The sequence below is a fragment of the Doryrhamphus excisus genome, chromosome 22, assembly GCF_030265055.1.
Source record: "Doryrhamphus excisus isolate RoL2022-K1 chromosome 22, RoL_Dexc_1.0, whole genome shotgun sequence".
Classification (NCBI taxonomy): Eukaryota; Metazoa; Chordata; class Actinopteri; order Syngnathiformes; family Syngnathidae; genus Doryrhamphus; species Doryrhamphus excisus.
Window position 1 is genome coordinate 3,123,490 of NC_080487.1, and position 25,602 is coordinate 3,149,091.

The 25,602-nt window shown below is 42.5% G+C and overlaps 2 protein-coding genes across 2 annotated transcripts in view; one reads left to right on the forward strand and one right to left on the reverse strand.

Moving 5' to 3' along the window:
• Nucleotides 1-59: 59 nt before the first annotated feature.
• Nucleotides 60-13,980, reverse strand: cdc42ep1a (CDC42 effector protein (Rho GTPase binding) 1a). Its single transcript, XM_058061277.1, has 3 exons — nt 13,839-13,980; nt 5,910-6,805; nt 60-2,005 (listed from the first exon to the last, which is right to left on the reverse strand). Exons 2-3 carry the CDS (start codon nt 6,379-6,381, stop codon nt 1,311-1,313), a joined length of 1,167 nt encoding a protein of 388 aa, XP_057917260.1. The 5' UTR covers nt 6,382-6,805; nt 13,839-13,980; the 3' UTR covers nt 60-1,310.
• The window catches only part of tnrc6ba (trinucleotide repeat containing adaptor 6Ba), a 42,711-nt gene continuing 19,380 nt past the window's right edge, over nt 2,272-25,602 (forward strand). Inside the window, exons 1-2 of the mRNA XM_058061273.1 lie at nt 2,272-3,630; nt 3,909-3,995. The gene's annotated coding sequence lies outside the window, so the exon portion shown is untranslated. The remainder of the gene's footprint in view (nt 3,631-3,908; nt 3,996-25,602) is intronic.

A 25,602-nucleotide genomic window follows, 5' to 3' on the forward strand; every position in this document is an offset into this window, starting at 1 on the left:
ACAATATCACATTTTTATCAATTCTGTCTTTCCTACGTCATAATTATGACTCTCATAATTCTAAATAAATAAATCTCATAATTATGACTATTTTGTACTTTTATCCCTTAATTGATCTCATTATATAAAACCCCAAATTCTGCATCTCATAAAATGTGAGCAATAGAGAAAATATGGAATATTATGAAGAACTGGAACTCATCTGCAAAAACCTGAAAAATGGATCTCCAGAAATCACGTAACCTTTGCAGCATATTTGAATTTATTGAGCTGCACGTGTAACATGACGTATACAACTTGGACGGAAGGTGCTATAGCAGGTACATATTCATATTTGCATGTACATTTTGTGTAGGAAGGAAACAGCATAGGGATTATGATTGTTAAAAAAAAATACAGGAATCAGAATTACTCTTCATTAAAGGTGCACGGAGTATTTCTATTAAAAATGTCTGCAGCATGAAAGGAAGGATAACATAGTTCAGCCTTGAGTTATCAGTCATATCATAATAGGATTATTATCAAGCGTATGGCTGATTAAAAGTGACGGCCTGGAACCAGGAGTGGCTTTAAAGGAAGCCGCTTTACACTGACATCCTCTTCTATACAGGAGGAAGTATAAAGTGAATGGCAGCACTTGTACTTTGAGTAACTTTAGTGTTTCCTCTCTTGCTTCATCCTCAGCGGAAGCGTTCTTGCAGCGTGCGTAAATCGAGTGGAACCCGCTGGTTGACAACCCTTTTGGCCGAAACCAAAATCGGCTTGCTAGTTAGACCCGGTCCAAGGGAGAGGAGGAGTTGTGTCTTGTGTAAATGCTAATAAAAGGCGAATGTCTTTATACACTTGCTGCCCTAATTTTGCACTGAACAGGAAGTCAATTTTCAAATAGACATCACAGGTGGTCCTAGTGTGGTGCATAAGAGTGAAATTGTGGAGAAATCAACAATGGCCGCATGCCCGGTCCGAGATGCTGATACGTGGCGACCATCATAAAGGATCAAGATGGCGTCTCTGAACATGTGCAAGGATCTTCTCCGAAGGAAAGGGACATCATTATCGATGTCACAATACATCACAGACTAGTAGCGGACGTTGTTAGCAACAATGATGACGTAACCCCAACAGGTTTCATAGAAACGAGCACTTAGGGTTTCAAACGTTGACATCGACTGATGCGGGCACAAAACAAGGGTTGTTGACATAAGCGGGTTCCACCTTAAAAATGAGGACTCCGGTTACCAGGCAACAAGTTTGAAGCCTGAGTGTCACGTCATCGTCCAGGTTGATGATTGGTCGGATTGCAATCCTGTTTAGACTTTGATTTCATCATCTTCATCCTCGGCGTAGCTTCTGCTCACGTTCTTCTTCAGCCGCCCGACGCCCCTCATCTCTGCATCAGCCGCCTCCATCCTGCCGTGTCCCTTCCAGAGGCCGTGACCTCCATAATGGCGTGCGAGCACATCGGCGGCACTCTGGAAGCGCTCGCTCTCCATTCTCACGCCCGGCACGGCTCGCTCAGGCGACCCTCCACTCGGCGTATCCGCTAGTCTCGTCACCGTTCCGTTCGCCTCCACGTCGTCGTCATCCCATTCGGCGGCGTGCGGACTCTTCCCGCTCGCACAGTCCTCTCTCAGCAGGGAGTCCACGTAGGAGATGGTAGCCGAGTCCATCTCCGATCCCTCGTTGGTGAGCCCCCACGCCGACCCCATGTCCTCTCTCTCCCAGGATGGGCCGTCTCCCTCGGGGTGGCCGTCGAGTAAGCCGAAAACCTCGCTCATGAGGGAGGGGCCCAGGTCAAAGTTAAAGGTGTCCAGGGAGGAGAGGGAGGTGGAGTAGGCGGCGGATTTGGGGTCGGAGGTCGAGCAGGTGGATAAGATGGCGTCGGTGGGGTCGGTCAGAGAGCCGCGGTGAACGTCGGAGGAGTAAGGGGCGGGGCTGGAGATGGAGGGCTGCTGGCGCTCGGAGCGGGACAGACGAGGAAGCGTCACGAAGCCAGACTCCAAACCTGAGGAAGAGACGAACATCACAGAAGGAACGTTGCTGGTCTTGTTGGAAAGATTGACAAATCAAAAATGGCTAACTTGCTTTTCTTTTCATATTTACTGTCATTATTTGAATTCATTCATTAAAATTAATTGATTAATTTAATTAATTATCTTCCCCACGCCAAGCTTATTTTTTTTAAGTATTTTTGTGAGAATCTCTAAGACTTGTTTTTATTTTGATTTGCTCAATTATTATGTTATGAAGTAAATAATGTATTTGGTGATTATTCCAGACCCACGTGCACTCATAACCTGTAACAAATACGTCCAACAGGGGGCAGCATACACCATCAAACCGATCCCTGCCAACTCAGTTACCGTTGTCACATCCATCCATACATACATAAATACATCATCCATCCATACATACATACATCCATCTATCCATACATCCATCATCCATCCATCCATCTATCCATACATCCATCATCCATCCATCCATCCATACATACATCCATCATCCATCCATCCATACATACATACATACATCCATCATCCATACATCCATCTATCCATACATCCATCATCCATCCATCCATCCATCCATCCATACATCCATCATCCATCCATACATACATACATCCATCCATCCATCATCCATACATCCATCTATCCATACATCCATCTATCCATACATCCATCATCCATCCATCATCCATCCATCCATACATACATCCATCATCCATACATACATACATACATACATCCATCCATCATCCATACATCCATCTATCCATACATCCATCAATCCATCATCCATCCATCATCCATCCATCCATACATCCATACATACATCCATCCATCATCCATACATACATACATACATACATACATACATCCATCATCCATCCATACATCATCCATCCATCATCCATCCATCCATCCATCATCCATCCATCATCCATACATCCATCTATCCATACATCCATCAATCCATCATCCATCCATCCATCCATCATCCATCCATCATCCATACATCCATCTATCCATCCATCCATCCATACATCCATACATACATCCATACATACATCCATCCATCATCCATCCATCCATACATACATACATCCATACATCCATCTATCCATACATCCATCAATCCATCATCCATCCATCCATCATCCATACATCCATCTATCCATACATCCATCAATCCATCATCCATCCATCCATCCATACATCCATCCATCATCCATCAATCCATCCATACATCATCCATACATCCATCCATCCATCATCCATACATCCATCCATCCATCATCCATACATCCATCCATCATCCATCCATCCAACTTTTTCTGTGCTGCTTATCCTAACTAGGGTCCCACGGGGTATGCTGGAGCCTATCCCAGCTGACTTCGGGCAAGAAGTGGCGTACTGGACTGGTCACCATGCATGTTTTTTTGGAATGTGGGAGGAAACCGGAGTACCTGGAGAAATCCCACACCCTCTTTGGCCCTTGAAGGCACCATGACATGACATGCTCACCTGGGTTCAATTAGTCAATCATTAAGGAAGAGGCTATGTAAGCTGCTGACTTCATGGTCCTCAGTTGCGTGGGAAGAGAAGATACGGACGTCAACTGCAGGTCAGCGTCTTCTAGCATTTGGTCATTTTTAATCCCGTGGTCTTGTAAACATTTCAACCATTTTGTTTTCATAACAGACCTTTGTCACTTTGCTGGAGACCCGTGTTCTTGTCTTTATTGAATCTGCTGAGGTTTTGGAGGGTTTATATATATATGTATAAAATGTTTATATATGTATAAAATATGTTTATATTGGAATTGCTTTGCTAAGGTTAAGTTAGCACTAGCCTTGATAATCTGATGTGAATGATATGAAGTGGATTGTTTGGTCCATGCAGGCCACGTGTCCTGCCTGTGGGACCGAATCCACTGATTGTGAGCTCGGAAGCAAGGCCAGGAGCCTGGACATCCATACCCGTGGCCTGGTAGGAGGTTCAGCATCTTATCTTCTTCCTCCCTCTTACATCAAATGTTCCAATATCACAATTTGGACGTGACCCCCCCTCACTCCATAGATTCCACATGCTACTGTGTGACCCCCCATTCATATTTTTTTAAATATTTACATTTGGTACATGTTCAAACCCAAGTCTCCCTAATGTCCTGAAGCCCACACGGGGCTAACATATGACGTCACATGACCAAAATGACTTCAGCACTATATACTAGACAGGATGGGAATTGACTGTGTGACCCTATATAGTAAATTGCAGGACAATAAATCTGCTAAAAAAAAGCCCCTCCCAGTCCTAATTATACATTTTAAACGCAACACTTAAAAAGTTGTGTGTCATAGAAACACTGAGCATGTTCACGCATCTGACACGCATGTGTACATAAACATACACGGCACACACCACACAGGCAGATATGCAGCATAAATCCTGAATCTGGTGTTAATGTGGGTCATTCAGACGGTCTGACAGCTTATTGGCTGCTGTGTCTGGATGGATGCCTTTTATCGGTGCAGGAGCAGCAGATAGCGGGCCAAGGTGGTTCATAAAACCATCTGGGGCAAATCTGTCCAAATAATTGAGTAGACCTGATGGATGAGTTTTTACTGTCGCCAAGTCCTCGCTCGAGTTCACAGGCTGGTCTGTGTTAACTGGTTTGACCCTCACTTCTGAGGTTTGCTTTGTTTCATCCAATCATAATCCCAGGGATTATTCTGTATTATACATGCAGTATGTATGACAGGGGGCGTTTACAGAGAAGCTGCATTAGCTACGTATCTTCATATTTACATTATGTAAGGCCACCAACCCTACTTTTTTGTCACTGATATCCGTGCATGAATTACACTAGTGACCTTAATTTAAGAAATCATGAATATCAAACGACCCCCCCCCCCCCTTTTAAGAATAATCTTGACATTATCCGACAAATAACGCACATTACAATAAAAACACCCCAATTCAGATGTGAGTAACCAGAAGAAAAGCTCTGACCTGTTTGCAAAGAAGCTGTAGACTATAAAATTAATTTAGGAATATATGTATTACTTTGGCAGCACGGCGGTTGAGTGGTTAGCGCGCAGACCTCACAGCTAGGAGACCAGGGTTCAATTCCACCCTCGGCCATCTCTGTGTGGAGTTTGCATGTTCTCCCCGTGCATGCGTGGGTTTTCTCCGGGTACTCTGGTTTCCTCCCACATTCCAGAAACATGCTAGGTTAATTGGCCACTCCAAATTGTCCATAGGTATGAATGTGAGTGTGAATGGTTGTTTGTCTATATGTGCCCTGTGATTGGCTGGCCACCAGTCCAGGGTGTACCCCGCCTCTCGCCCGAAGACAGTTGGGATAGGCTCCAGCACCACCCGCAACCCTCATGAGGAAAAAGCGGTAGAAAATGAATGAATGTATTACTTTAAAAAAAAAATGTCTTCCTACCAAGACCAGAGGAAGTTAGAAATGTTGGCTTTGTAGCAACTCTGCTCTACAATTTCCATCTTAATGTGTCTAAATGATGTGCTGACATCATCCCTAAATACAAATAACGTTACAGTATTAGAGCTCTGTGGACATGAAATAACACCCCTATAGTCACCTTTAAAGTCATATAACCAATATAGTAGATATACTAAAACATTTTTAAAGGGGACATTCATGCTTTTTCCACTTTTCTGACCCATAAATAGTTGGAATGTTGTATTCTTGTTTTAAACGATGCCAAAGTTTCAGATAATGAAGTTTGTGCATTTGGAAGTGAGCCCCCTTTTTTTTTTTTTGGTAAGCTAAGGCAAAGCGAGTGTATTTTCCTAAAAAGAGGGTTCATCTTATATTCAGGGTCGTCTTATGTCGGCCATCTTAGACATTCCAATAAGTATCTCCATGCTCACCATAAGAACTTTTCCTCTCCCCCGGCGTGCTGTGAGAACTGGGAAAGAGCACCTTGGTGGTGGGACTCCCGTTGTAGATGTCCACGTCCAGCCTAGGGAGCGAGACGGCATTCTTGATGATTGGAGAAATGGCCGGCGGCGGCAGCGACGCATCCTTGGGTCCCTCCCTGGGTCGGTTATCAGAGCCCCTCCGGATTTGTTGCAGTTTCCTGGAAAAAAACGCTCCGAGCTTGTTGTCCGGTGCGGACGGAGAATTCGTTTCTCCATTTCCCCCATTGGCTGAGCCGCCATGGTTGCTGAGGAAAGACGTGTCCCCAAACACGTCGCCGCCGCGGCCAACGTGCATGGTGTGGCGAAAGTCGCCCAGAGGGGGGCTGATCATGTCCGCCGTGAGGTCACCTTTAAAGCGACGCTTGCTGTGAGAGTGCGTAACCAGACCTTTTAGGCCTGAGAGCTTTTCTTGAAGATTCATGTTCACGATGCTTAATACTGAAAATAATATAGTACGGAAATACTTTATACCCAAGTAGTACCTCGACTCAACTGCAAAGTATGGACCTTAGAAAAGCCCCAAGCAGGTTCTCCAAGATCTCGGAAGCATGTAATCTAAACGACTACGAAGTTGAGGCGAGTAACTGGAACATTATCTATGTTTATCATGTGCAAGCCATAATCCATCCCACTCTTTGCTGGTCATTGTTTTTGCAGAGTTGGCAGAATGAGACGCTCATAAATCGCCCAAAACACTGTGCAGTTGTGTCCCTGAGAAGAAGAAGTCTCGCCAGTTGGACTGCAGTCAAGTCACTGGTTTCCCTCGCTTTGGCTTTGTCGACATCAGCTCAGAAATAGGTCCGAGTCCAGCTGCAAATGGTTCTGCGGTCTCGCCGTGGAACCATCTATGGAGAGCAAAAACAGAGCGAGGAGGGCTATCTTTAAAATGGAGGCTGGAGGAAGAAATAGATGACATTAGCAGTTGTGGTAGTTGAGACGCTTTCTTATACTTAGAAACGTGCTTATGAATCTTTGTCCTCTGCGTGTTTGTATTATTCTGTGCTCCAAATGTCAGTTCTGGAAGGATCTAAATTTAGACCAAAGCCCCCCCCCCCTCTGTGCATAAGACAGTCTACAAGTCTGCTTCTATTTGTCCTGTCTTAACTGTCCTGGCCATTGCCCAAAGGAGCCTGATCTTGGCTCACTTTCCACTTTTTGACAGTATATACTGTATATTGTAGGAAATAGTCATTTTTTTTTCATCATCTGTTCTTCGCTAGCAGCAGTAATGGATAGCCAATTCATAAATATTTTCATAACATAAGGCCGCTCTGGTTCTTGCACGGAGCAGCAGCAGACAGGCCTCCTACACATGCTTCCATTAATGACGGTGCTACGGGTTCAAGAGATGGGGACGACGTCAGGTCCGAGGCAGTCTTTCTAATTTGCAGCTGACCGCAGTCGCGGAGCCCTTTGCTACACTTCCCCCCCCACGGTTGGCATTTTAAGAGGGGCATCTGGAAGCTGAACGAGGGAGGAAACGCACCGCATACCAGCCCTGATCATAGCCATATCAAGCCAAGCTAAACAAAAATGGCACACGTGTTGAAGCTGAGTGGGCATAGGCCCACGGGGACCTTGTGCACATTCCCATGAACTAAACTAAAGGAACATTCACAGACTCAAAAGACAAAGGGGGGGGGGGATACCATAGCAAGGTTTGCTTTAATTGATAACCTTCCGGATTATGGGAACACACATGGGGTCGTTAATTACCCTGGCTCCGTGCTTACGGGAAGCTCTGATGTATCGTCTCTGCCTGTAATCCATTGAAAGACCTTTGACCACAACACAGAGGCAGTCACCCACACCAACCCCCCCCTTTTTGGATTCCCCCGGGCTAAATAGTGACGGCTCTCATTTGTACTTGTTTATGTGTTTGCAGGGTCACATAAACACAGAAGCTAGCACTTTTGGGTGTCAGATAAATAGCCTGTAAAGCACCACCAGGCTTTATAAACATACGCTAATAACTTTAATGCTGTAATCCTGGTCGCGGCCTGCCTGGGAGGCTTGGACATACCCTAGATAATCTTCTAAATCTTCTTCTGTTACCACAAAATATGCACCTCTCGCGGGTACAGGCTCCTGTCCGGACAGGAAGAGAGAGCTGGAAAGCACATGGCGACTCTAGTGTCCCACCGTAGTGTGTACTTTATAGGCATTTTGTATTTAATATAAAGGAATACAATGTGTAGAAACCATATCACACCTCAAAATTCTTGCCCATTATATGGATCGCAAGCTACCGAAATCAGAAATCAGAAAAGGGTTTATTGCCAAAACACATGCTAGGAATTTGTTTTGGTATAGTAGGTGCAGACACATCTATTAAAAAAAAGACTGAAAAATACAAAATATACAGAATAACAGTATAAATATATGTACAGTCTGTTTTTTTGTTTGTTATTCCGGAAGTGCAGTCTGATTGTTTTTCCTAAAAGTCCAAACTGGGCGTTAATGTAACGCATATAGTGAAAGGTAATGTGGGTTGCTTGATCGCATAAAAATCACTTTGATGTCAAATGTCATCAGTCAACTGACATGAAACTCACGTCATTATTTGCTGTTGCTCCCCCGCGGCAAAGATTACGTGGTCTCAAACTACACACAAAGACAACTTTCATCTTTATTATTCTCATTGTGGATAAACTAACAGAGCCATAAGATGTCTGCCATGTCTGTAAGACATAATAATCAAAGTAATTCACTTATCACTGTTGGCCCTGGGCCCAATAAACCATGATAAACGAGGGATTACTATCGTACTAAAGTAATTTTCTTGAATCAGTCTATTTGACTGCCTATCAAAAGGTACCTAGCAGCGTTGTTGGACAGTTGCTTTCATTTTGCCCTGGGACCTAATGTACTAAAACAATGGGCCAAGCTAACATGGGAAGTTACCAGGAAAAGAAGAGTCTAATTTGTTGTTTGCTATTACTATTTATATATCCTTTTTAAAGAGCAGTAAAAGGGTTTTCCTGTGATGTAACGAGTCCTTTGTGCCCCCTCCATTGTTTTCCATATTAAATGGAATGGAACAAATGCCTTTTGTGATAGCATCTGTTGTCCATCATTAACAAATGTTGGCATGACCATCCTTCTGTTGTGATAAAATCGTGGATGTTGGTTACTGGCAGAATTAAGAGTGCTTTGTCTCTGCTTCTACCTACTCCTTTTCGGGCATGTTGAACTGTGTAAGTGTGATGTACCTTCCTGAAACGTGTTTAGCATGTCCATAAACAAATAAACCACGACCAAGAATAAACATGTACATAGTTTCCTAAGGGCTCTTTCCTGTTTCCATGTCCCTATCTTCTGTTCTAGTTTGTTTAGTAGGAGATAGACGTTCATGTGCAATGATGACGGCGTCTTTGTCAAGATAATCACCATTAAGCATATTTTATTTATCAGTGCTAATTAAAAAAAACACACACAGACTGACTTTTTTTTTCCTGCTAAGACCTCACACTCATTCCTTCTGCATCTTGCCTGTGATTGTCCGTCTTCCTGTTTGGGATGTGCTTTCTTGTGAGAAACAAGCACATTTCACACAAACACTTTTGGAATGACGGCGGTGCTAAATCCTTGACTCCGCTGTAGGTTCAACATCAGTGGATTTTTTTTCCCTCATGTCCTTCAAGCTGTAACCCTGCTAACCAGGTGAACAAACACACAAGATAAGGCAGCATTTTTTTTTTACACTCACCCTTTGGCCCGCTACAATCTTTCTATTTTCACCATTCACGCTCAATTTGAATCCAAGGACAACACTTCCACTTCGGCCCAGAAAATGTGGTAAAGCCTTCAACAAATATTCAGACTCTCTTCGACCAGCCTGTTGATTCCCTTCCTATTCTGCAACGCAAACATCTCCCCTTTTCCTCGTCATGCAATTCATTTTAGTTTTGAACCAAAGAAAGCAACAAAGGATTTCAGAACAAGGCTATCACATTTCATTTGCTGTAATTTAAAAGCAGCTAAAGATAATCAACAGTCAAAAAAATACCCAGACTTCCCTCACCCTGGCGACTCCGTTCAGCCAGGAGAGACATAGTTTCTCCAATGAGCCACCTCATCTGGACCAGTATATTTAGGCTGTATGTCATAATCGCGGTTTGGTACAGACCTCAATTTTAAGATCACGTTTCAGATCAGTTTCCTTATTGTATGGGGGTGAAAAAGCAAAACAAACTGCTTAGCTTTTGTGTAAAGTTTACAATAGATCGCTTGAGCTTTCATGACTCTACTAAATATTGGATTTTTCGTTTAAAAAAAATCCAAAACAATTTACAATTTTTTTTCTGACAGCAGCAGCAGAAAACACATCTTTATTCATGTTACACTGTATAAAGTTGAGGCATACATATTTTCTCACAGGCAATGTCTGTGAAACATTTGCAGCATTTCTTGAAATACTGGCTTTTCAACTGTATTAAAGAGGCAGAAAAAATTATCAAGGTTTCATTTATTGTGTGATTAATTAATGCCATTATTATTGTGAGACAGTTTTAATCACATCTTTAGAAAGTAATCTTTCCAAGATCACATGCCACCCTTGATATGCAATGATAAAACATCAAATGTACGAACTGTATTACAGTACAGCAACCATGTAAAGGGACCGTTTGTGTGGCTACAGACAGAAGACCGATTGAGGGCCAACATCAATACACATTCCAACGACAGTGTTTATAATTCCCTGAAAAATTAAATCTGGAAAAGGTACAACAACCATGTTGAAGATAAGAAAATCACACGTTGATAGTGTGAATTAAAGAAAAACAAAATCCAGGAAAAACTTCCAAAAAGTCTCTTCAGCTAATGTATCAACAAATGACTGTAAACAAAGCCAAAATGAGGCGCATTTTTACTGCCTGAACGTGCAGATTAAAATGGGGCATATAGGCCTTTGGCCAGGTGTTGCTAAAGGGGTGAAGTTTGACCATTTGTGGCGCTTTCACCGACACCACCACGTGTTGTCAAAATGGTTGGGGAATCCAGTGGTGTGAAAACAAATACAGCACTCGGATTCAAAATTCGCACCTCTGCAACTGACCCCTTCCTGGTTGCGTCAATGACACTTAAAGGTCACAGAGGGTACTCCCTGAAATAATGTCAAACTTCCATACAGTGATGTGAAAAACGGTTTGCTCCCTTCCACTTCAAGGTTTCAGCTCATCAAACAAATGTAATTATTGGTTAATGACAACACAACTGAACACAAAATGCAGTTTTAAATTAAACTTATTATTAAGGTAGGAAAAAGAATGTCAACAACTGCAATCAAGCGTTTATGATAACTTGCAATGAGTCTCTTCCAGCGCTGTGGAGGAATGTTGGCCCACTCATATTTGCAGAATTGTCATTCAGGTTTTCGAGCATGAATCTTTTTTTAAAGGTCATGTCACAGGATTGAGGCCAGGTCTTTGACTAGGCCAATCCAAAGTCATCACTTTGTTTTTCTTCAGCCATTCAGAGGTAGACTTGCTGGTTTTGGATCATGTCCTGCTGCAGAACCCAAGTTGGTTTCAGCTTGAGGTCACCAACAGATGGCCGGACATTCTCTTTCAGGATTTTTTGGTAGACATTAGAATTTATGGTTCCATTTATCACAGCAAGTCTTCCAGGTCCTGAAGCAGCAAAACAGCCCCAGACCATCACACTACCACCACCATATTTTACCTTTGGTATGATGTGTTTTCTGAAATGTGGTGCTACTTTATGACTCAGTTATGTTTTAACAGGGCTGCCATCACTTTTCCACATGGGGCCATGTAGGTTTCGATTTTTTTCTCCCTTAATAATAAAACTTTTCATTTAAAAACTGCAATTTGTGTTCAGTTGTGTTGTCATTGAGAAATATTTAAATTAGTTTGATGATATAAAACATTTAATTGTGACAAATGTGCCAATAAATAAGAAATCAGGAAGCGGGCAAACACCTTTTCACACCACTGTAGAGAGAGTGACTGCTAATCAAAAGATTTGATAGCAATATGACGGCAAGGAAAAAACTATGACACATCTGGCGAAGTTTATACAGAAGCAGGAAATGTGAAATCCTTCGCTCAAGGAGGATGTACTGTACTCCCAGTTTGTGGAGACTCCCTGCTGCTGACACACAATGACACAAGTGTAGCATATAGTGACATAGTAGCTGCAGCAAGTCATTCACTGGGCCATGTTTTTATTGATTGTGCTCGTCCAACTATTGGCTTTTTTCTGGTAGGCTCTCCTGCCAGTGCACGTGTGCGTGCATGTGTGTGGTATTTCACACTGTGGCCTCCCTTATGGTGTGCTGGCTGCTTGTAGGGCGCAAAAGGCCACTGCCCCCAACCCGGTGTTGCCATGCTCTCTAATTAAAACACCTCAAGGCCACCAAACGTCAACACGGTCCATCTACTCCCAGCACAATCATTGATTTTAGCTTATGGATATTTTTTTTGTTAAATCAAAGTTGTTAATTCACAGAGTGGTACCAGCAGACATGTTAGAATGATGTTATATTTCTGCTGCTGTTACTGCTTGAGGTGTATAAATATGTCGGCCAGCGGGTTGAGTTTCATGACAGAAATCTGAGAGGTCGCTCTTAACAAGTCCAGTGTTTTATCCTTGGTTTACAGCTTCGGGGCAGAGTGGCCAACTGCCCCTCCTTCCCACCTTTCATAAGACACAGCAACAGAAAGATTCCAAAATAATCCACAAAATCCAAAATAAACACTAACTAATGTAATCCTTCTTTCATGTTAATAAATAATGCTATTTGATTTACTAAAAGGACATGATATGATATAAACCTGGGGGGATCTTTTGGGGGCACCCCCAAATTTAATGATAGGGGAAACACTGAACTCTGACAAACTGAAACACTAACTACACACAGAGTGGATATTATAGGGGGATACAAATATCAATAGCATCGATACCAGTACTATCAGTGCCTCTATCGATACTACAACTGATACCAGCGTGGTGACAGCGATATTCTTCCACAATTACACAATAAACTATATACATACATATTAATATTGTGATATATTGTTTACAAACTTAGAGAAGTTTTTTGCTTTTATATATTTTTCACAATTGACTTAATTTTTCTCAAACTGTTCAAGAGGACACTCTTAAATTGTTATAAATTCTTGCATTCATATATATTATTTTGACATAGGTTTGTTGTTACATGTTCACAAAACCATTAAACGATGGTTAAAGATTTTATGTAAAAGTATTGGTATCAGTATCAGCAACACAGTATATACTTGGTGTCAGATCATCCCAAAATTCGCAGTATCACCCACCCCCAATGGACATTAACACCACATTTGTCAGGATTTTCTCACATCTTAATCACCTTTCCCCACCAGAATCCAGCGTACATGCTGAATGGCTCTGCTCAACCACAAAGTTCACCATAAAAAAGACCATAAAAGGTTTACCATATTCAGTATCATGCCACATACTGAAGCATCTTAAGCTACATGCAGAGAACTGTGCCTCATTCGGATTAATACGAATATCTAAAATAGACCTCATTAATCATTCACGTGAATACTAAAATGAAAGACACAAGCGTCCCAAAAAGCTAAATGGAACGCAGCCCTAATTTATGTTATTGCTAACACATGTTTTTGCTAACATTAACTTTTTATGTCAAAAGGAGACTACAACAATAAGAAACAACTTTCTCACAGCACTTAATGCCATAAAGCAAACACAACTATACCCATAAAAGCCAGACTTAAAAGTGCATTATGTGTTTTAATGGCTTTTATGTCAGAAATGACCATTTCAATCTCGATTCATTCCTCAATGGGCATAAAAGGACACGGGGACAGGGAAAAGATTTCATGCGAACATAAGATGAAAACTTACCTCTAAAGTGGATAGACTTTGGAGGTGGTTCCTAAAAGAACAAAGTTGAAGTTGTCCGAGTGATAATGGCTTTGACAGGACAGTCTCTCCAGCGGGAGCGTGTGCGTGCGTGTGTACGTGTGCTCGCGTGCAGGGACGTAGCGCGGAGGGCGAGGAAAGGGGCGGGTCGTACGAAAACCGATACCATCACGAGGAGGGGGGGGGGGCCAGCGCTGGTTCAGGGGTGGGTGATACTGCAAATTTTGGCATCGATCTGATATTAAACATAAATGACAATACAAATACAAGACGACTGAGATATATCAAAGTCAATCATGCAAGTATCATTCTGCTAATCCTGGGTATCAAGGCAATCGATATTTGGATCAATATGCCTGCCCTGACTTCCCAACACTAATGAAGTAAACACTGGCTCTCACAACAAATTATATTCAATATTTTATTTATTTCGGGCGGCACGGTGGTCGAGTGGTTAGCGCGCAGACCTCACAGCTAGGAGACCAGGGTTCAATTCCACCCTCGGGCATCTCTGTGTGGAGTTTGCATGTTCTCCCCGTGCATGCGTGGGTTTTCTCCGGGTACTCCGGTTTCCTCCCACATTCCAAAAACATGCTAGGTTAATTGGTGACTCCAAATTGTCCATAGGTATGAATGTGAGTGTGAATGGTTGTTTGTCTATATGTGCCCTGTGATTGGCTGGCGACCAGTCCAGGGTGTACCCCGCCTCTCGCCCGAAGGCTCCAGTGAGGAAAAGCGGTAGAAAATGAATGAATGAATTTTATTTATTTCAATGTTTAAATGTTTAAACAGCGTTTAAATGTCAATAGTGAATCATCACAATACCTCCGTCAGCTGCTGACTGTCAAGAAAGGGGAAATATGTTATCATGAAATTTCATCCAATGACGTCATTATAGTTAAGCAGCGGAAACAGCTCTTAAATGCAAAGAAAAAATACAACACTATTGTTAAAATATTGAGCTAGTGTGGTTGTACTGAGTTTTGGACTCCTATAGAGTAGCTACACACAATAACCCGCAGAAAAAAAACATTTTAGATTTGTTTAGATCTTCCAGAATATGCACCTATTCCAGCTGTATTTTCTTGGATTTGTGCGTCCCGCTGAAAACGACGGTTTTGAGCCATCCCAAACTTCTTTCAGGAAGAATTTGGAACTAATCCAAAATGTCAGAGAACCACAGTAGTTCTGTTGGACTCTTAGACTACATTCACACTGCGGTAAAACACACCTTTTCGATGACGTGTAGGTCGGATATATGCAGACTGCAGTAAATAGGATACATATCAGATTTATATCAACATACAAACAAGGCCTGGGCCGCATCAACAACAGGCAGTCAGAGAGCTAGCCCTGTATGAAATGCTCACATCAGCTGTACCATGCTGACCTGTCCAACAGGAAAGTGAGTCTTATCAACAGGAACCCAAGCCTGCAGACCCGCCCCTCTTAAGGCCTTCTGTCATCATGAATGCTGCAAGGTGACCAGTGACAGCACACACACGTCGCTCACATAACATCTGTGTTTTCTCATTTCTGTGTGAAATGCTTTTTGTGTTGAATTCAAGTTGACTTTGCAGCTTTTATTGACTTTCGCTTCTGCTCTTCCCTGAGTCGGCTCAAAGCGTTTCTTCTTTTTATAGTGCAGTTCTCCAAGCATCTCATCTCTTGTCTATACCTCCTCTTAATCCTCGCATCCTTCCCCTTGATGCCGTGTTGGCCTCCTCTTCTTCGGTCTGTCTCCCATGCAGGCTGGCTTCCCTCGCATCCCTCTCTTTGCACACATTCGGTCCAACTCCAAAAGAAACAAATTCTCATCCAAAGCACGTCGGCTATTTGTTCAAAAACAGGGATGCTTTTTAGAGTCAAGTCCTCAAAGAGAGTCAAAGGTTACAAATGTAGTTCTTTACTCTATTTGTCTGGGTCTTGACGCTCCCACGACATGAAGAAGCATACACATGTTGCTGATCATTTTGGAAAATATTTTCCAGGGTGACGATGACCTGAAGTGGACGTTTCACCAGTGACATGTTTTAATGGGAAAGTCTGGGAGTTCAAATGGGATCAAATCAAATCAACTTTATTTGTGTAGCACTTTTCCTTTACAGAATTAAAGACAATTACTACAATTAAAAGAAAAAACAAATATTAAGAGAGCCTCTCCCTTCCACCCTCCATACTAGACACCCACCCACACCCACAATCACACACAGTAGGGAGACATGGCGTGGCACTGAAGATCAAGGAAACGCCACCTTTGGGGCAGTCCACACAGGCCGTGCCATCGGGGGACCAGCACCCCCGACTCCGACAGACCCCCACATTAAAGGGAGGAACCCCCAGCCGGCCGGGTCGAAGGGACCCAAGGATGGCGCCCCCTCAGCAGACCCGACACAGCCCCCAGTGTGGAGGACCCCCCCTGAGGAGTTAAAAGCTAAAAACTAAAAGCATAAAATAGGACTAAAAACATAAACACATAAGAAAGGTTTAAAAATGAGTTAAAAGCCTGATTAAAAAGGTGTGTCTTTAATCTTTTTTTTTTTTAAATATGGATGGGATATTTTGCTTCATATACATTCTCTTCTGCAGATAAAGCCCAAGTACAAACTGACATTATATAAGTCAAAACCAGGCTCAGTAGTATGTGGCCTCCATGTTTGATTTCACACAAATGTGACTGACTTTTCTGAACTGTATATACATACATATGTATAACTTCTTGGCATATTTACATGTGTTGCTTTATAAAATATCAAAGTGTCCCGTGCATCCTTTCATTTTTCATTGTCTGGCCCTCGCTGGGGAAAGTTAAAATCTGGTAAATACGTAACATTATATGGGGAAAGAAACCCCCCCAGAGATGAGTAAATATGTCATATCAATTCGATAAGAGACTCTGATGTGTTATTTAGGAGAAGAAGCGAAAAAGCAGGCAGAAAAATATGAAAATATGAAAGCTTTCTTAAGTCTTTCCTGGCAGTTCCTTGAACACATCACAAATACACACACAGTATGTCCAGCAGCATGAAACGCAACCAAATTTATTTTCAAAGAGATTGAAACAGAGCCACGAGATGGAAAAAACTGTGCTCTGAAATTATATTGCAACGGTTTAAAAAAAAAAAAAGTCTATTGTGCAAGAACCAGTGTAATTGGAGCGCTTACATGGAAACTTCTGTAATTATGGATTTTACAGGCAAATTTAAGCTGTCAACATATCCCTAAAATGGAAGGTAAAGGCTATATACACTTTTTTTTTTTTTGTAACCCCAAAAGGTCCAACAACCACAAACCTCTTCAAACACCTTCAGAAGCTCCGCCCCTAAGTGTCAAGTTAACGTTTTCATTTGTTTGTTGGCATGCAACAAAAATGTGACCGTGCATAATTACAAGCAGCAATGTTATTGAAAAGGTTTCACACAGAAGAGTGACTGAAACAACTCGATACCAAAAATATCACCGTCACGTCGCTATTGTTTCTTTATTAGAAACGTTAAAATTCCTGTGTTTCCAATAGAAAAGATTGAAGATTTGACTCACGACAAATCTTTCTACAGATTTGTGTTACTGCAGCTTTACGTTCTCCACACGAGCCACGACTGGCCTAAATTAGAACCCTGCAACTTTTTAGCGTGCTAATTTGACTCCTAGAATAACAGCAGCTACTGTTTTTCATGAGTCTGGAACCAAATGTCCGTCTGGGGAATCTGCAGTTGACACCATTGCTTGTTCCTGCACTCTTTGCTCTTTTAAAGATATTTGTAGAATTGTACTTTCAGAAGTAAATGGACTGATCTAATTTTTTTTATTTAATTGTACAGGACAAATACATTCATTCATTCATTTTCTACCGCTTTTCCTCACGAGGGTCGCGGGGGGTGCTGGAGCCTATCCCAGCTGTCTTCGGGCGAGAGGCGGGGTACACCCTGGACTGGTCGCTAGCCAATCACAGGGCACATATAGACAAACAACCATTCACACTCACATTCATACCTATGGACAATTTGGAGTCGTCAATTAACCTAGCATGTTTTTGGAATGTGGGAGGAAACCGGAGTACCCGGAGAAAACCCACGCATGCACGGGGAGAACATGCAAACTCCACACAGAGATGCCCGAGGGTGGAATTGAACCCTGGTCTCCTAGCTGTGAGGTCTGCGCGCTAACCACTAGACCGCCGTGCCGCCCAGGACAAATACAGAGTCTTGTTTTATAATTTGTTCATTCTTCTCTTGAAATGTTGGTTGATTTACTTCCTATACTAATCAAAATTTGAATTCCAGTTATAATAAAAGTACCCTCTGAATCAAGGGCCCCCATTCTGCAGGTAACAATAACAAAAAGATATATAATTAGCTGGTGTATGTGGCTCTAATGTACTTTGAGTAATTGTATAGGGACAAATAGGGTCTTGTTTTTATCATTTCTTCATTCTTCTCTTGAAATGTTGGTTGATTTACTTCCTATATGAATCAAAAATTTTAATTCTGGTTCTAATAAAAGTACCCTCTGAATCAAGGGCCCCCATTCTGCAGGTAACAATAACAAAAATATATATAATTAGCTGGTGTATGTGGTGCTAATGTCAGAGATGGACTTTGTACAACTGGCAACAAAGCTAAATCTCCTGATGGTGACTCTCTTCAGTTGCAGGACTGCTGCTATATAAATGTGATTTTGTCGCTTCCAGGCATGCTATTTGCACAAAGGTTTATTATTCAGTCATTTTGGATTAAAGTTGAAAGGAACTATCCATTTGTTGAAGTTGTTGCCCTCCTCATCCGATTACTTGCATAAGACTTCAGCACTTCAGCGTTTGACCGGCACCAAAACAGGATTCGTGCACATCAAACCACTGAATTATCTTCTCTCTAGAAAACAAACCACAGCCTCGCATGGATAGTAAGTCAGTATTCTTTTTGTGGGTTTTAATTTCATGTTTTGCTTTAAAAGTTAGTACATGACTCTCGCTCGTTTTTATTTTAACAGAATAAAGCCGGTCCTTCTATGGGATCATGAAGATTGGGGATCGACTGTGGACAATGAGGGAGACAAAAAAAAGCATGCTTCCAACCGTGCTAATTTGGGGAGAAGTTTGATGTTGCGTCATTTTGGATTAAGGTTAAAAGGACTGCATAAACTCACACATGCATACCTTATTACACGTGCAAACAGTTATTTTCCCAATTTAAAACACCCCAAGCCAAACACTGTTATTTACATGCAACTAAGCCAGCCATTATGGAAACTAATTATAGGATGCGGAATAAAATCACACTCTGGGCTCAAACCTGACACAAACTTTGGCTTTTATTAGCATTCACTTGCTGGCAAATAATATGTACAGTGTGTGTGTGGTCTGGAAATATTTAAAACTGCAATATATTTGGTACAGTATGTACATATGAAGAACTTGCAACCAAAAGGCGCTAAATCCAATTTTCACTAAGTTGCATGTTTTTCATGAGTTTAATAGACCTCTGTCATGTGTATCCAAATCACATATTTTGGTCTTGAAATCATTTTAAAAAATATGAAAAAAAGTGATGTGAAATTTATGCGCTATTTCCATTTCAGATTTCAACCAAAAGGAGCTAAATCCCTTTCTTTATTCTGATTGGCCCAAGTTTCCCATCTATTGATAATCTGACCAATCAGAGAGAAGAATACAATTGGCACTGCACATACAGAAAGCCAGTATCAGTGCGCATCCTGTTTTGTTTGTGTACATTAAGTACACGTATGATAGTTACAGTATGTTATGCAATTCAGGAGAACACAAATTGTGTTTTTACAGTATTCTGTAAAATGGAAGTTTTTTTTCACGCCATAAAAGGCATGTCTCTACCTTGACACCTCCAACTTTCATGAGAAACATTATTTTACTTGTACTAAAAAAACATACAATGTAAAGAGTTTGTAATGAGATGATTTTTGTCAAATTTATTTCAGCCAAAAGGCGCTAAATCCATCATTTCAGCCAAAAGGCGCTAAATCCGAAAAAAAGAAAAAATATATATAAAATACATGGTGTGTGCAGGATTTTTATAGCATGCATTTTTATGACCTATATTGATAGCTCTTTCATTTGCAATATAGACTTGATGACCAAATAGATTGATATGTGCGTAATTAGAAATAATTGATTTTCTCAATCAGTCAAAATGGATTAAGCGCCTTTTGGTTGCAAGCTCTTCATATAGAGTACAGTATACCCAAAATGCTGACAACTTTACAATAAACACAGAATGCATTGATACTGTTGTAAACTTGAGACCGCTTTGCAAACAAAGTCAAGTTTGCATGATGTTTTGCATCAGAAAAAACTTTTTTTTGTGCGATTATACCCAACAGGAAGGTATGTCTACAAGGTGATTAATGTAAACTTTTGCACACACACACACACACACACACACACACACATAGCATAGGAAAACAGCAGAGCTTTGCCACATACCTCCTGGTCTGTAAATAGACTCGCTTCCTCCACATCTTTCCTTTGGCTCTGTTGACAGGCGGTCAGGACTCATCCATCACTTGATCTTGAAGCCTGACTCTAAGGTGCCAGGACCGAGGTCACAGCCTTAAGATCACTGTTAAGGATTCTAGTAGGGTTATCACATAGTAGTCTTCATTCCATGATACTTATGCATATTTTTGTTTGTGTAGCTCCTCCGCATGCCAAATGTCATTTCAATAAATACCAAAAGTCTCCAGTCACAGCTTCAATATGTTGATTTAAGAGTCATAAATCAAACCCTACAATAACTTTCATACACTGCTGCTGATTGCAATCCCTTTTATGGCCATTTTTGTCCACATGGATGAAGACACTCTTGTTTTCCTGGCACAGGAAGCGCATGCCTCAAGTTGGCTCTTATTGGTCAACCGGTCAGCCACGGTCGTGTTTACGTAGACGCCCGTGAATAGTTGTGAAAAGGACATACATCAGGAACATGGGTACATTTTAGGATTTCTTTATAGTAGCTGGGGATACTGTAAAGTTTGGAATTACGTGTGTGTGGATGTGTCCGTCTTGGCGCCTTTTCCTGTTTAAGCCTTACAATAGTCCATTGTCCCGTCCACCCTTCCACATTTCCTGTCAGGTCATAATTCACGGAAATAAGGACACTCTGCAAAACAAACAGCGGCCGCTAAGGCTCTCCACCCACCGAGGAACCCAACTTCAGGTTAAAGAGGGTGGGGGGGGCGGCGTTCCCGGCAGGAAGCTAATCAGCATCCCAGTTTGAAATGTATATAATGCATGTGAATGTTAAATAACAGCGAGTGGATGGGGCGGGAGGTGGTGAGCTGTGGCGGGTGGAGACGAGATGCCAAATGAAACGAGGAGTGACAGGAATTTCTAAGCGATTCTTAAGACTTTTCACACTTTTTTCTCGGATTTCTTATGAAATGGGCATTCAATTTATAGAAAAATGTATGGATGGACTCGACCATCCATACATACTCGACCTAAACGGTAGAGTTATTTCCTTTAAACTTAAATAGCCAAAACTTACCACTTCCACACGGATAGGGAGGATAACTATTAACAGTTATTTAACCTTTAACATGAACATAAATCAAACGTAATATTTTTTTCTGGGTACATGATACCATACAGCATCCATATCAAACTTGCGCGGGCCGCACTAACATTAAACTTTCATATCAAAGCGGGGACCGCAAAATAGTGTCCTGCGGGCCACATTTGGCCCGTGGGATGCGTGTTTGAGACCCCTGGTGTACAGCTTTCATTCATTCATTTTCTACGGCTTATCCTCACGAAGGTCGCAGGGGTGCTGGAGCCTATCCCAGCTGTCTTCGGCGAGAAGCGGGGTACACCCTGGACTGGTCGCCAGCCAATCACAGGGCACATATAGACAAACAACCATTCACACTCACATTCATACCTATGGACAATTTGGAGTTGCCAATTAACCTAGCATGTATTTTGAATGTGAGAGAAAACATGCAAACTCCACACAGAGATGGCCGAGGGTGAACTTGAACTCAGGTCTCCAAGCTGTGAGGCCTGCGTGCTAACCACTTAACCACTAGCCTCAGTGTACAGCTTGTATAGATTTAAAATAACTCAACACAGAGCCATTATTATAAACATCTGGCAACCAGGTATAATTGTGTCTTGCTTACAGTCAAGCATGGTGACGGTAGCGTCGTAGTCTGGGGTTGCATGAGTGCTTCCGGCACTGGAGAGCTGCGGTTCACTGAACGTATAACACAGTGGTTAGAGGGGTAAAATAATGATTTTTCCCACTGATGGTTATAAATATTTAGTTTTCCACTCAATAACGATTAGATCAGGGCACGATAATATGCATAAGATATTAAAATGGAGTCATACATGTTTTTGCTGCCACTGCTTGAAAGGATTTGCTGAGAAAGCGGAATGGACTCCACCCAGCCCTTCAGCTCTTATTTCCACTTTAGTTCACGTGTGTGTGTGTGTGTGTGTGTCAGTGTCAAGGCTTGTAGGAACACGTGAGTGCATATTGTGCGGTGGATTGTGTGTGGCATCAACGTGGAGAACCTCTGGCAGATGCGAGGGCCAGACTGTGGCTATGTACTCACTAGACTGGGACCAGGCAAATACTGGCTCCTAAGGCTGAATCTCTAAATACAGTAAACCTCGGATATATCGGACTCTGATATATCGGAAATTCGCTCACAACGGACAGATAAAAAAGAACCGATTTTTCTGTAATGCATTTCCAATAAAAATTCATTGCATATATCGGATTTTTTATAATGGATTTCGCCTATTTCGGACAAAATCTCCAGTCCCGTTCCAATGCATTTCCATGAAATTTCCCTCGCATATATCGGATGGCCGCATCGTGGCGCTTCGATTCGCCGAATCGTGACAGGCCGCTATACGACGTCATTTGCAGCGTTTGCAGCGTTGCCTGCGCGTCCAGGTACATTGGAAACATAGTCAAGGAAGTGCCTTTTTATAACGGATAAAATCCGATTTACGCATATACCGGATATAAATCCGATATATGCGTAAAACGGACATTTACCGGTATACGCATATAACTGATTTCGCTTATATCGGACAAAACCAGTGGGAACAATTGAATCCGATATATCCGAGGTTTACTGTACTTCTTTCCATTAGTGTAGTAAATATATTTTATGCAGAAAAGGGTGTATGTATGGCATCTACATAAAAATATTCTCAGGCTTTAAGATCACAGGTACCTCTGTGTATTTAGAAAGCCTTAACACCGTATTTTCCGCACTAAAAGCAACCTTAAAAGTCTTTAATTTAATAAAAAATCTAAGTGCTTTGAGAAACAAAATGTAAAATGGGTATATCTAACAAGGTCAAATTATACAAACAATGACACCGGATTCCTGCAAGCTTCATGGGTTATTTTTACGAAAATGATGGAGCACAGGGCCAGAATCGGTTCTCTGCAACTTAGCAAAATAAAAAGATTTCCCAAGAGTTCTTCTTATTATTATGTAACAGCAGGAGTACATTCACGACTGATTTAGACATTATCTGGCAAGGGGGTCATACCAGTTACTCAAAGTAAGCCATTATCTTGTCTTAATATAACACATTTCTTCTGCAAGCATCCCTTAGCGGACATAAGTCTTGTAAGGAACCGTCACTTGGCTGCTTAACATGTGAGTTTGGAAATACACTTCACTTTAACCAAAGATATCTGGAAATACTTACAATGTTGTATAATCACATCAGTGGCTTTAGGGTACGGTGGAAAATACTTGTAGCGAAATAATGACAGAGAAAAGAGAAGAAAATGCCTCATGACGGCAGGCCAAGGTAATGCCATACATTTTATAACGATGAGAGAATGGAGCTGTGTTCTCCTGAAAATGATTAATTTCAGTCTGAGGAACGTGTATTCACTGTTTAGTCTTCAGGGTCCCCCCCCCCCAAACCAGACCTGCAGAAAACACCTCTGAAAGCCATCAAGATGTCGCCTTATCTAAACTGAGCAAAAGAGCAGCCTCCTCCTTCTTCATCGCTCCATCCATCCTTTCTTCTTTCTTCGTCATAAACCAAATTCAGGCTCCACTAAGAGTATTTTCATCACTGCAGACTCCGACAGGCTGGACTGGCATTTCCTGTGGGCGGAGCCAGAGAGCAGACGCATTCTTGGGCCAGTCACCTCCACTTCCTGCCTCTGCGAACAACCCGCTCAAAGCCAAGAAGTCTGGACCTGCTCTACACATCAGCGTGCTTTCAGTTTAATTCCAAGAGGAAACAAATCAAATCAAAAAACAAATGCAGTGTGGAAATGTTTTTCATATTAGCATGTAATCATATGTCTATCATTTTACAGTGGACCAAAACACATATCCCGATGTATTTAGGTTATTTTATTAAAATGTAAACAATCTTGTCAGGGGCAGGACGTGGGGAGGAGGACCCAAAGGCAGAATTGGCAGGCACGACACGAGGTAAGGTTCTACACGTTGGTGAGGGTCGGTACACGGGAAGTCAGTCCAATAAGGCAAAGGTATCCAAGAGCGGCAGGCAGAAGGAGAGGTCGAAAGGCAGGCGAGGGTCGAGAACCAGGCGAGGCGATGACAAGGAATGCTAGAACGAGACATGGGAGTACAACGAACTTGCACCAGACAGGAGGGATCAGAGGCAATATATAGCCAGCAGGAAATGAGGTGATGAGGGACACCTGAGCACAATCAGGCAGGAGGCGTGGTCTCCAAGGCGAAGGCGGGGTAGGCAATGGCAGGCATGACAGAACCCCTCCCTCAATGGCCGGCTCCCGACGGCCCAGGAACCTCAGGGTGAGCTACATGAAAGTCTTTGATGAGGGAGGGATCCAAAATGAACCGGGAGGGCACCCATTGGCGTTCCTCAGGTCCATACCCCTCCCAGTCGACGAGATACTGCCAACCTCGACCCCGCCGTCGAGCAGCCAGCAGTTTCCTGACTGTGTAAACCGGACCTCCATCTATGATTCGGGCGGGCGGTGGGTGGCTGGCTGGCGGGACCAGGGGGCTGGTTTTCGCAGGCTTGATCTGGCTCACATGAAAGGATGGGTGGGTTCGCATGGACCTAGGTAGTTTCAGACGGACTGAGACAGGATTAATAACTTTGGAAATTGGAAATGGGCCGACGAACCTAGGAGCAAGCTTCTTAGACTCCACTCTCAGGGGAAGGGTCTTGGAGGACAGCCAAACTCTTTGGCCCACCGTATAGGCAGGAGCAGGAATTCTTTTACGGTCCGCCGCCACCTTGTAAATATCAGACTGCCTTTGAAGGTTTTTGCGGGCCCTCTGCCAAACTCTCTTGATGCGGCCCACCAAGGCCAAGGCGGAGGGAACAACGGAATCCTTGCTGAGAGAGGGGAACAAGGAGGGTTGGTGACCAAATACCACATGATGCGGAGACATACCGGTGGATGCACTAGGCAAGGTATTGTGGGCCAATTCCACCCACAAGAGTTGTTTAGCCCAAGAGGAGGGGTTTTGAGAGGCAAGGCACCTCAACTTTGTCTCAAGCACCTGGTTGATCCTTTCTGCCTGTCCATTCGACTGGGGGTGAAATCCGGATGAGAGACTGACTGTGGATCCCAGCAAGCCACAAAATTCCTTCCAAAACAAGGAGACAAATTGAGGACCACGATCGGACACTATGTCCTGAGGGAAACCAAAAATGCAAAATATATTGTTCATCAGTGCCTCGGCCGTTTCTTTGGCCGAGGGAATCTTAACAAAAGGAATG